Below are 13,925 nucleotides of genomic sequence, written 5' to 3'. Positions count from 1 at the left end.
CTGAAGATGCTGTCCCATGTAAATGCCTTCACCTTTTATAGAGTTTAAGATTGCACTTTATTGATCAACACTGAAAATCCTCCCTCATCTTTCATCTATGGCAGTCACCGACCTTTAACACTGAATTAGCATTTTGCTCAAGTTGCTATAAAAGCGCTTATTTCCAAAGTCACTGCATCCAGCTCATGATCACTGTGCCCAAATCTGCTATAAGCCTTAATGTGGTGAAACCTCCAAATGTCCTTCAGAGATTACACATGGAGCTGCTGGAATCTGACCATAAATTACGAGTTAGGTTGCATAGTAACTTTGATGGCTCTGACCACTTATTCGCTTTTTCTTACAGTGCTGTGCAAAAGTCTTGATCCAACTCTCATTTCTTTATATATTGTAAGGAAAATGGGAAATAGGTACAGTTGCCAGAGTTCAAAGAGAAAATCCACACAACCACACATGCATGGGATTAGGTTACGTAGGTATTCTAAATTGGCAATGAGTGTGAATGATTGCCCTGCGATAGAGCCACAGTGTGCCCCACCTCTCACCATATGGCAGCTGGGATATGCCAGCACCTGATGAATGGAAGGTAAAAAGAGAGTTTCTACAATTCTAATTAGCTTGAAATGCGATATTTGGTATAACCACAGCACAGCCTGAACTCTCTTAGGTAGGTTTTCTTGTAATTTCTTTAAGTAGTCTTCAAAAAAAGTCCTCCTGGCTTCTTGACAGCCATTCAAATCTCTCCTTTGGATGTTTCTGCCTTTAGTTCTGTTTTCTGTTAAGCTGATCCCACACTGCTTCAATAATGTTGAGGTCCAGGCTAATTTCTTTGCCTCAAACTTCAACTTTTCAGGGGACTTTTTATGAATCTGTAACAAACCACTAACCTGCGATTTTAATGAAAGTCTCCTGGCTGCAGATTTTAACTGGCACTGCTGCCTCAGACTGTGTTACATCTACAGCGGTTCATATAATCTTTCACAACTAATTAACAGATCAAGTCATCCAAATCTCGAATACTCAGAAAAATTGCTGCTTTAAACTTATACGCTGCATGAACATGTCTTTATTGGTCTTTCTGGAAATTGTGTCAGTCAGAATGGAAAAAGAAGGCTTTTAAATATGCTGCTCCCTTTTTCTGGAATAATCCGCAGACGGACCTGAAACTGTTAGAGTTGGTTATGACGGATAAGTTTGAGTCCAATAAAAATTTAAGGCAAGAAATTATTTAAATAATGTGTTAATGCAAATGAATTGGATGTTTGTGTTCACCTGCACTGAATATCGGTTGTATTTGTTTCTTTACTTATGTTACTTTTGCTGTAATTTCAGCTTTCTTTGGGCTCTCAGTGACTTTTACCTACATTAAAAAAAAGGATATATGCTTTTGCACAATCTATTAAAACTGTCCATTAAAGAGTCACAATCTGGGACCAGATTTTATCTCCAAGCTTCTTAAACCTTTATATCTTCTTTTCACACTCCTCCAGTTCACTTAAAACATGCAGCCAAGTGTTTATAGTAGCTGGCGAGTCCTGAGAAGCTGACCTTTAAAAGAAATATTGTGCTTACAATCTGACTGTAGTTCTAGGCTTTAAACACAGAGTATTAAGAAGGCAAAAGTAGGCCTCCTTCAGTTACAACAGCTAACTCAATTCTTGATATAGCATGAGCTGTGAACAGCATGACATCCTGAGAAATACTTTTAGACGGTTTACTTACCGGTTATGGTGTAAGGGTAGTAGTTCCATGCCTTCTCTGTTACATAGAAGATTTTAGGAACCACTGCTCGAGCCCAGCTGGGTAATTTACTGCAGAGAGGCATTGAGAGAGACAAAGACAGATGTGGAGCGCAACTGTGAGCTTGTGTTAGTGAAGGAGGTTGAAAGATTGAAACTGCTTCCTTTGGCACAGCAATCATCAAAAACTTGTTTTACGCATGAAAGGAAAATGGACTCGCAGAATAAAACAGTTGAATAAAAGAGTGCTTCTGTAAAGCTTTGATTGAGGGGAGTACAAATGGCAGCTTAGGATTTTCAGCCACTCTAATGTAATAAATGAAACCAAAAGACCAACAAAAGAACATACGGACAAAAAAAAAAGTTATAACAATTTATGCTGCTGATATAAATGTGGTCTATAAAGGAGCGCTCTCTCTTTTTTTTTATATATATATACACACAGTTAAACACATTCATTCCAAGGATGGCTGAAGCAGTTGGGCTTTAAGGACCTAAAGGGACCAAAAGACACATTAATGGCAGCAATGAGGAAAAAACAAGTGGTGCCTTCCCTTTTTCTCGTGAGCTGTGCAGCAACATAATTTTACAACATAATAATTTTATTTCATGACATTTCAACAATTCAAATCCTCGACACTGACGGATAACTTATTCCGACTTGAAACATCTCACAGCTTTGTTTCACTAATGTATTAATCTGAGTTAATAAAGCTACTTCTGGCTTTCCCCCCTTTTTCACAAGGAATCAGCAGGATGCTTCTAATGCAGGTTAAATTATGTCAAGGTAGTGTCATACTTATCCCACAAACAAAATAGTCATATAAACTCTCAAAAATTTATTAAATATCGCACTATTTATCAGTTGTAGCGGCAGACATATGAGTTTTCTGAGCCTGAAAGCACTTTGTTGAAACTTTTAATCTCGGTATCATCCAGCATGAGGTCACTGTTTCAGTACTCTACCAATATGTGTATTCAGGAGACTTATTAATGCATGTCTGTGCTTGACATTCACTTTTCTTCGATTATGTACTTTGGAAAGCCGCCACATACTTTGACTGACATACTCTCCAAAACAGGACAAAAATGGCACTCCGTGAAATACGTGACTGCTGTGAATAAAAATTTGTGAATGCTGCCAGATATTCTCTCTCTCTTCCAACAAAGAGACTGACACCCCTCCTACACCTCCATCTGTTGAGTTCTCCTATTCCCTCCTTCTTCTTCTTGTAAAGATCTTTGCCAGCCCATGTTGCCAAACGTGCGAGCGTAATGGATGTCTGCTTTATTTTATTTATTTTTTTAAAAAAGCATCCCGGTTTATCTGAACGCATCTGAGGAATGGTAACAATTGTTCATAATCAATCAACTTTAACAATAGTAATAGTAATAACAATAATAATAATGATAATAAACAAGGAAAACAGTATTCATGAGATGAGATCAGGCCAAATAGTAAAGTACTGTGTGAAGCAGATTGTGAGGGCTAATGAGGCGGTTAAAGTGTGACAGATTGGCAGCTTGATTCCCTGCTGGTGACTTAAAGTTAATGTTTACTTGTTGCAGCTCCAGATGGATGACCAGTTAAGGTAAACAGAACAGTAGTTAACTATAGTAAAGTTATGTTGTTGATTCTATACAAGCCTAACTTCCATCCATGCAGTTTCTTCTTGCCACGCTTACCACGTTTATACAAAGAACATCATTAAAATATAACAATATTACTTGTGGATTAGTTTTTTTTATGTCTTCTGGTCAATTTGATATCTCAAGAACGCCTGAAGGGAATTTTATTGCATTTGGTAGTAGAGCCAAACCAAAACACAAACAGACTTCCCCAACAATGGTTTTGTTTACTTATTTATTTACATGTTTACACTGTTGGGTTCTGCTGATATTACCCAGGTTTGTGTGTTTGTTTGTTTTAAGGCAATAAATTAAGAATGCCATTTCACTTCATGTGAAAGCACATCAGTTGTTTTCCATGATTATGCACCATCTAGTAAGAATTCCTTGATCATTTTTTCACTACAAATATTGTAAGACAGAGATATAAAAGGCAGCTTGAGTGGTTGACAGAGGAACGCAGCTGTTATTTCCATTGAGAAGTGAGGGTTTCGAATTAAACCACAGGGATGTTCATCATCAATATGTGGAGCTTTTGAATTCTGCCAAACACAGACACACATTTACGCACTCATACATTTCACTCCATCAAAATGTCAGCTGCTGTGGAAAGGTTAGTGTTTTCTAGATCTCCATCTAACTGCAAATGCAAACATCCATCAAAGCTGAGAGTTTAAGTGTTTAGAATACAATTCTGTCCCTCTTTTTTCTCCTTGCCTGAATGACAATTTTGTTGGTGCGCATGAATGAACTGCTCTGAAATGAGTAAATATCGCTCCTTAGATATTGGCAAAATTTCACAAAAATTTCACAGAACTGCTCCACCTTACAGTGTGAATGAAGATTATAGCCTAAGGTCTTTTTTTTGTACAAAGCAACTGTTGCCTTTCATTTCTGTTTAAACAAAGCTCCAAGCAAGTGTCTTCCTGAACACTGTTGCTCAAAATACTCAATTTATCTATATAAATTTCTAGTTCAATACAAAGCAAACCGACTGAAAATATCTGAATGGAGATCCAGACGATCTCTGTATGCTGCCTTTGCCTTCTTCATTTCCTCTGCAGAGCAGAGGTGTGCTGACTCAACATAATTAGTTCCCTGGCATAGCGAATGCTGACACGGGTATTTGTGCTCAGACAAATGGCCTACAGCATCTCTGCCTTCTTCCATTTTCTCTCTCTTGACCTCGTTTAGGCTCTGTCATATTTTTTCCGCAAAAAAATTTCCACCTTTTCATTTTTTAATAATGTATTTCTTGCTAACTTTCATTTTAATTCGTAATAATAATTATATATATTTAAATGACAATTCATTATAACAAATAAGTAATTAATCATTCATTAAAATAAAAAAATTAACAACAATACTGCCAGTCTTGTCATTAAACAACCAAAGATACAATGAATGGACTTGATGCTTCTCGATGCTTCTCGATGCAGAGGCCATTGTGATTAGATTGTACATCTTTGCCTCAGACAAACAAGAACAATTTTAGGTCTAATCATTTTTTACCAAATTACCTGAAATTACCACATCCTGCAAGCACTCGTGTCATCGGGAAGAAATGCTGTAAATATAAGCAAATAGTTCATCACCAGGAAACACTGCAAGCGGTGTTTAGGCAATTTGAAGTATTTCTTGTTAAACTATATCACGATTTTAACCCCTGCATTGCTTTTTTTTGGATTGACTGCATTTAGGAACAGGGAATTAGGTCCCAGGTGGCGAGAATAGCCTTTAAAACAACAATCCCACAAGCATTTGGCTTTCTGGTAAACTTCTACAGAGTTTAGTTCTGCCAGTCAGTGTGGGAAGTTTTTGATTCATTTTGATTCATTGCATTCACTGAGTAGTCTTTTCTGTAAATATTCAACCATAGGGATTGAATTTGTTCGTTCCATTTCTGAAACAAACAAACAAAATATGTTCTGTGGGCAAGAAGATTCTGCCAGAGAAAGACAGCAAACAGAAATGTTCAGGAACTGGTTGGAGACCAAATGAAAATTAGATTAGATTAATGGTGGCCAGCATATAAAAGTAGCCCACACACTACTAATTAATCACATGTCGGGCATTCAACTAGCAGGAGAATATTCCACTGACCTGTTGAGGTAGACTCGTTTCTCTGTGTACTGTCCTTGGCCATGTGCCGGGTCTTCATACGGTTCGTTCTGGACAACCTCCACCCCTTCCCCTCGATCGCTCTGCTCATGGCTGTGTTTACTGATCATGTACAGCTGCCCAATCCGGTACTAAAAGACAAAACGCACAGACAGGGTGAGTTCACACTCCGAAGCAACCAAAACTGTGACAGAATCAGAAAGAAACACTGATAACAAAAGATTTCACCGAAAAAGTTCATCCACAGTTAAATTACAAATGAAAAGGTGCGCCAGTCGTACTTTATTTTTTATTTCTAAAAGCAAATATCCAGTTGATAATGTCATAACACCATTACCAGAATCTAATAACACTAACAAAAAGTACAAGAAAAAAAATCCACAGTTTGTGATTCACTAATGACACCTAAAAAAGAGCCTCGAACTGTGCTTCACTAACTGCACCCTTGACTCAGTCTAATTTGCTGTTATCACTGCAGCCACAGAGAAGCATATGCCAAAAGCAGTTATGGTCACCTTCCTTTTAGTCAGCGATTACATATGTAGAGCTTAAGAGAAATAGAATCAAAGGGAACTCAGCAGGGCATCAAAGCACCCATGCTAACAGCAAACTTGGCTTATACACTTCTACACCTTTTGATGCACAAGTTACCTCAGTAATACGTGCATGGTACTTTTTTTCCTGTGGAGTTTAGCACTGTAGATCACCTCAGAGAAATGTTACAAGATGAAGCAGATAAATACATTCTCTTAATCCATTAGCCTTAACATTTGAATTTTTAATTTTATAACTAATTAATAGCACATGCTATAGTATTGTGTGGTCTGTGATTTCAGTCCGTTGCCAGGTGGCTGATAGGCAACATGAGGACATCCTAATATCTGATCTAGATAAGAACCTTCAGGGCCTAAGATGTAGCTACGTACCAATTTGGGTTGCTCAACTCCTGCTCATGTGGGACTTTCTGGGCAAACAACCAGACAGGGACTGTGTTCTAGTAAGATGACGTCAAGAATTTCTACAAAGCTAAAATTATAAAAGAGTAATTAAACTGTGACTGAAGAGACACTTTAGTCAATCACGAAGTAAAAATTATATGTTTATGCAACAATGAATTCCACCTGCTTATCTTGCAGTCAACAATCATTGTGTATTTACTGCATTTAATGTTACTCCTGATTTCACTGAAAGCAAACATAGAAAACAAAATGAAGTCTCAGATGCTTCTTCTGCAATAATGGATCTCTGTACAAAGGTAAAAATTGCTGTTGTATGGCAAAGGAACTTCTGTTCTATAGAACAGCGGTCTCCAACCATTTTTGCACCGCGGACCGGTTTATGCCCGACAATATTTTCATGGACCGGCCTTTAATGTGTCACGGATAAATACAACAAAATAAAACTAGTACCAGTACCGAAAAAAAGAAAATTTATTCATAACACGCGTGAAAAGACCAAGGAAAACCGAGTAAACGATAACAAAATAACGCTGAAAACCGATTAAAACCCTGAAAACTATACATTTCACACCTGAGCCTCAACTCTCGCGACCCGGTACCAAACGACTCACGGACCGGTACCGGTCCGAGACCCGGGGGTTGGGGACCGCTGCTATAGAACATGTCTCTGCAGCACACTGGAACGTTTTCAATTAACCAAATAAGTGTAGCTATGCATAAATCCAAAGCATTGTTCTGTGTAAAAAGACAAAAAAGGAGAAAGACTGATTTTTAAAGAGGAGGTCAAGAGCTGAGTGTGAGAGAAAGACTGAAGAGGATCAAAGGATGGCAAATCAAAGAGATACAGAGGATACAGACAACTGTAAATTCTAGAGTGATTATAATTAAATGAATAAGGAAACATAAAGGTGAGGCATAAACAGTCTGAGCTCTTCACTAAGAGATACTAGCTTCACAAAAGATTAAAAAACCAGGAAAGTTTGCCCTGGTAAATCAAATTAACCATATTTCTGTGGATTCAGCTGACCTTTTCCAGCCTCAGCTGTTAGCTAAGCTGTGATGTCCTGTCGAGGGAAAATGAGAGGTGCTCAGATAGTCGCCCAAACAAACTCCCAGCAGGCCTCTAAATTTTCTTTCTTTCTGTTTTTTTAATAAACAGGCATAAAATAAAACGACATGAAACGGTTAAAGCAGAGATTTCATCATGGAGGCTTTGCGTGTGTGGTTTTTAGAAAGTTAACTTTATCACTCGCGTGATGAATATTTAACACGGAAGATTTTCTAGTTCGTTATTTCCAGGCCGCCATATTTAGTCAAATACAGTACATATGTACTTGCACACAATACCTCAAAGTAGCTGCATGGGGGTCAAATAATATACATACAACCTATTATGTTAGTGTGAGTGTATATTTCTGACTTAATTAGCCCAATTAACTAATAGTCTGGTGAAAACATAAAATACAACACCGTGTTATTATCGCTTTACAAACATGTTAATTCCCTGAAACTAATAAGTCTAAGTGTCCTGCTGAGGAGAGGTGATGGTGATTGTTATGCTTAACAGAGCTTTCAGTGGCCAACAGAGCCTCAGGGACAAGAGTGTAATCATTTGAAAAATACACACTCCCACCAGAGCAGGACACATACACAGAGTAGGACACAGATGATGAATTAGTATAGCTTTTGATTAGTTCTGATTAAGCATGGGCCACGAGGAAAGAAAAAATCCTCCCTTTTGAATTTTAAACACCTGAAACCCTCATGTAATGCTATCGATTTAATGAAAAGAAGACTCTGTCTAAGATCATGATACATGATGTCGTCAACAGGGGCAGAAAGCCACATAAATATACGCAAAACATGTAGGCACATAGGTAAGGCACACAATAAGCCTATTTTACATACATTTTCTGTTATGACACCAAAGCAACAATTAAATAGAGTGCTTTTGTTGAATGAAACCTGACATAATGTGTTTCCCGTGCTTACATTCCTTAGCTATATCACTTTCCCCCCCCATGCATTCATGCAATCTATGCATTAAAGGTCACAGGCACAGCTGCATCACCTTGGCTCTGCATCCTCTGTGGTGGACTAGTTTCACTGTGAAAGTAACACAATGACTCAAATCCTTTGTGGCTGTTTGGCCCACACACTGCTCTGGGCAATGATATGTATTCGTTGTTTCACACAGATAGAAACATGCATGCATGCACGTACATTACATCCGTGAACACACACACACACCATGCACACATACCCACTAACCATAAAGATAGTTGTCTAAGCACAACACTAGCAGAGTGGAGATCTGGAAGCAGAAGCAGGCTACAGTGAAAAATTAAGACGTACGGGCATTCTCCCTCCTTCCACTGGTCAAATAAAAGCCAAAATGAAGTGAATTTTATTTTAGCAAAAAAACAAAAAACCCAAACCTCTGTATTCAACATAACACACACTGGCTCAGACGGATGGTTTTGGTTAAACACTCTAACCTAGACTACAGTTTAAGATTCCTCATAAAAACTTGAAACGAGATGAAGCTAAGTTTAAAAAAGTATTCCAACCACTACTACTGCAGCACTGATAAACAGTAAGAAAAAAAATGCCTTGTACTGCGTTGCTCTCACATTAAAGCCAAAACAGTAATAATTGTGTATAAATCATAGTTTCACAAAAAAAACCCTTCCTCTCCAACATCTCAATTTACAATAATACCACATTTCACATTTCAATTCGCTTTCAATTTTCAAAGTACTGGTACTGCACAGTTTTTGAATTTCAGTGAGCCATGAGGAGAGACAGGCCAAGCAGTGAACCAAACACCATGTGACATTTAATTCATTACATAACATACTATGGTCAATGCCTCAGATACAGCTCACGTAATTAGTGTTAAATGGACTGGCATTTAGATAGCACATTTCTAGTCTTGCTGACCACTCAGAACTCTTTTACACTACAAGTCCTTTTCATACACATTAACACAGGATTGCATTTTATGACATTTTTAAGTCATAAAAAACTGGTTCAACACTTGCTGAAGAACAGCAGATATGTTGAGGTTGGTGGGATTGAACCGCCAACATTCCAACATTCTGATTAGTAGGCTATCTGCTCTTACCTCCCGAGTCACCGTCGCTCATTTGGAGTTGGGTTTCTGGTTACCTACTGAAAATTACAGCCAATATTAAATCTCTTTTTAGCTCTGGAAATATATGATTCTAACTGTTCATGCAGCTCAGCACTAACAGCTGCACGATGTCCATCAAATAGCCAAAGTTGCTTTCAACTGACAACAGTATACATATAGTGAGTGTAATGTAATGAAACAAACAAAAACTAAGCTGATAATAATCACAACACGTAGCCATTTTAACAGCCACTTACGTCTAAAAAGCACCACTGCTGCTAAGCCCACTTTAGCAGCAGCAGTGCAGAACCCACTAAAAAGTTCAGTGAAGTTCAATGAAGTTCAGTGAGTTCAGTCTAGCACAGGGCTGTCATGTTGCAAGATTATGAAATTCATCAGGCATAGGACATTTTCTGCACTCACAGCATACCTTCAGGACATTTTGACATCAGGCTTAGTCCTGAAATAACCCGTGTACAGTGTAGTGCTCTGTACTGCACAACCTCTGAAGTCCTGAAATGCATAGCCAACCTTCAAGTTTTATGCAAGGGCAGGCCTATTCAATCTTATGTAAACAGTACTTAGGCATTTATTTCCTTGGTTATAACACTTAAACGAGTCAATGGTTTCATTTACTCTGCTTGTAATATGTTGACTTTCAGATAGCTCAATCACAGACAATAAATCTGTCATGGACCATATGTATACACCGTGATAGACTAGCTACCTGTCCAGGCTGTACCCTGGCTCTTACTCTATGACATCTGGGAAAGACTCCAGCAACCCTGAATTGGTTAAGCAATGAGAAAACAGCTGACTAGATGGAATGTCCATGAGATCAGCAGTGACAATGGACACTATATGAGTTTTTGGGCTATAGAATACTTTTTACAAAAATAAAAAGGTTTGTGTTAACTTATTATTACAGCATATACCCAAAGCTGAATCATCTAAAGTTATTAATTACATTAAGTTCTTACATCACTGTCAAGAAGCCATTACAGTAACATCCAGGGCAAAATGCATGTTATTTTTGCATCATATCAGTTTTGTCTCTCCTAATCTGAGTCATGGCCTGCTTTATTAATAAAAGCTCACCTCTTCAATGAAGTCTCAAAAGCTTCTAAAAACAGCTCTGGGCTGTGGAAGAGATCCAGCCTGATAAGCTAAGAGCTACTGTAAATAATGCATATGCACTCCATTGCTTTCCTGTGCGCCACACAAAAACCAGTGAGGTGAGTAGTGTCAACTGAAAGACACTGCAGTGGCAGAGGACAAAGTAAGGGGAGCGTCACAAAGATATCTGGAGTTTTGTGAGTAATGACAAATTAAATGCAAGTGAGGTACTGTCACCTTGAAATAAAAGCTTTGAACACAAGTGTGACATCATCTTAATTCACTATTCATTTAGACAAGACGTGTCCTCGTCCATTCATTTTGACATTGATGAGTTGTAGTGGCCTTTAAAAATATCAAGGACTAGCATACGTCATCTTGCCCTCTTTTGTGGGTCAGTGTGATGATTTTAAAATATTAAAAAAACACCCCACCATTAATATCCTCAATCACGAAGAAGCCAAAAAGAGGCTACCCAGTACACCGAAAGGTTTGAACAGCAACAAAAACAGAATAAAAAAGTCTTGTACTGATTAGTTCAGTAACCTGCTATTTTCTCCCTTTGGAGTAATCACTTCTGTGAAAGCTGTTCTGTTGAGTTACACTCATTCTTTCCCTTTTCTGGAAATCTTCACAGCGTGATCAATCATTTAGCTTTATGACACAGCTGGCCAGTGCTTGCCTTGCCTTTATTTGATTTTTCTGATAACAAGGCACTCTGGTTTGTTGTTGCTCATTAATCAATAATAATAAACTAGAGTGTGTTGTCATCATCGCCCCCAATTACGAGGTCCTGGGCTAGTTCACTGAAACCCAAACTCACAAACTAAGATGACTACATTCTTACGGACGTGAGATGAGCCAACTACGGCATCTTGCTTGAGTGCCTGTATGTGCAAACTGCATAATCATCCCTAAATTTCCATGTAAGGCAAATAATCTAATTTAATCTCAATTATTTAGCATTCTACAATTAAATGAACATGATCGACCAATATTGGAAATCTGCCAATAAAAAATCACTACCTGAAGAAGTGCCCGCATGTGCTATTTACAAATGTCCCCTTGAAGTTTCCTGAATGTCGTATGAACACTACATCACAAAAACGGATAGTCAACAAATGATACCACTTAATTATGAATCATTATTAATTAATGTCTTTTGTCCCTTCTCCCTCCACTCAACCCAACCAGTTGTAGCATATTTCGTCCTGTTAAAAGGGAGTTTTTCCTTCCCACTGTTGCAAAAGTGCTCACTCAAATGGTGGTTGTCTGATTGTTGGGTTTCACTGTATTATTGTAGGGTTATTACCTTACAGTGTCCTCGGGATTCCCATATGCTTGTTTGCCATTCACCTAGGGACCATCTTTGATCCGAGGACACCACAAGGGTTACGGGCCTCAAGGTAACTGTTGTTGTGATTTGGCACTATATAAATAAAACTGAATTGAATTGAAATTGAATAACGTACCATCGACACGAAAACCAAATGTCTGGCATAGCAGATAGCAGAGACTTTGTCCCTTGAACTTGATCGACGTTACTGGAAAGTTAGTTGTGTTTGCACCACAAAGCAACACAACTAACTCATTCAACTACCTGTAAACAGACCACAAAATGGCACTATAATGAAGACCAAAACAAACAATACAAAGGCTGCTAACATGAATCAATCCAACATCAGCTCAAGTGTCCATAAAAGCAAGCCTGTAGAGCACGTCAGCGTATCCATCAAGACGCACTGAAGTCACCGATGCAACTGCATTCCATATAGTGACCAATGAAGGAAAAATAGTCAACAAAATGGGCAAAAGTTATGTTATATCTTAATGGATATATTATAACTTTTGAAAAGTAGTGATATCTGCACTGAACATAGTAGGAGACATATAGAAGTATATACAGCCATTGAATACTTTGCTATGAGTTTTATTTACATCCATAAGCTACAAAGAATGGAGTGACAGACATTATTTTGCTGGTTCTTTCATCTAATGTAAAAGAATAATAACACAAATATCTAGAGGGGAATCATTGCTGTGAAATAATAAAATCACTGTCATTGATATGAAGTTCTTAATTATAAAATATGAGGAGTCATTTAGCCCTAAAACATCTAGCGCTAATTTGCATTCAGCATGTCTGAGCTCACCCTCAGAAAAATACTATTATCACTTGATTATCACATAATTTCAAATATGCATTCTTCTTTTTTTTTTCCTCCCTTTCCCCCCCATCTTACTTATGCTTCACTTTTCTTCTGCCAACCTATTGCCTTAAAGAAATAACAAAAGCTTTGTCCAAAGTTGCAATATCTAAAGACACCATAAACAGAAATCCCTCATTAACCAAAAAAGGAGTACTACTGCTACCAGTCCTAACGGCTTAGTGTCTAGACTCAGACATGCTTCTGCAGTGGCAATACTGATAAAATGGTTGATCCTTGTATCGTCTGTTGCTGAGAGCGATTGGGAGTGGACATCGGATAATGAGGGAGAAAGATAAAAGAGAAGAAGAGGGAAAAAGGGGAGGGATTATTGAAGTAAGGGACAGGGAAGGGATAGGGAGACAGCAGAAAAGGAGAGAGGGGGTATGATTAGCAGTGTATGTCACTCTGTTTCCAGGCCTCTGCATACAGAGTAGAGGGAACTGAAATGAACGAGAGCAATAAATAAAGGCCGACCAGAATGGATTGGGGAAAATATAGAATTATTAACTGTCTGAGAGATTATCCCCCTCCTGTGTGACAACATCTCTCATCAAAGACGTGGAGGTCTTGAGTACTTTGGCTCCGCTTGCACCCTCAGAACGACACAGTGATGAAAGATCTTGAACTTAGCTTTTCATTAAAGATAAGACTTAGGCTGTAGCACTTAAACAAAAGACCCACTGATTCAATTTAGCATGAAAGTTAAGTCTAATGTTGCTGTTAAGAATTAGTTTTAATTGTGCTAAAAAAAAAAAAAAAAAAGACTAAGTGTAAGAGTAGCAAAAACATCACAGAAAATTGTTTGTCATTTTCTTTGGCCTTTTGAAAACAAATGTTCAGCAAAAGGTCAACAGTTGGATTTCGAGTATCTTCAAAGCTCTTGCAGATATAGCAGAAATAAATAAATAGCTTGATATTATGATTTTGATGTCCAGTCAACATCACCATTGGCACAAAATAATGTTACAGTATAAACCCTGATTCATTCATACCACACATATCAAATTTCCAAATA

The 13,925-nt window shown here is 38.0% G+C and overlaps 1 protein-coding gene across 1 annotated transcript in view; it reads right to left on the bottom strand.

The window, feature by feature from the left end:
* Positions 1-13,925, bottom strand: part of LOC146668395 (cytoplasmic phosphatidylinositol transfer protein 1-like) — a 75,452-nt gene that overhangs the window by 14,363 nt on the left and 47,164 nt on the right. The window contains exons 2-3 of the mRNA XM_085410301.1: positions 5,472-5,620; positions 1,723-1,811 (exon numbers count right to left, since the gene is read on the bottom strand). Coding sequence (XP_085266427.1) covers positions 1,723-1,811; positions 5,472-5,620 — 238 coding nt within the window. The remainder of the gene's footprint in view (positions 1-1,722; positions 1,812-5,471; positions 5,621-13,925) is intronic.

This window comes from Rhamphochromis longiceps, linkage group LG6, assembly GCF_057381845.1.
Source record: "Rhamphochromis longiceps isolate RC_006_pf linkage group LG6, R_longiceps_female_GT1.1, whole genome shotgun sequence".
In the NCBI taxonomy this organism is placed as follows: domain Eukaryota; kingdom Metazoa; phylum Chordata; class Actinopteri; order Cichliformes; family Cichlidae; genus Rhamphochromis; species Rhamphochromis longiceps.
This window is presented reverse-complemented; position numbering and strand designations above follow the sequence as displayed.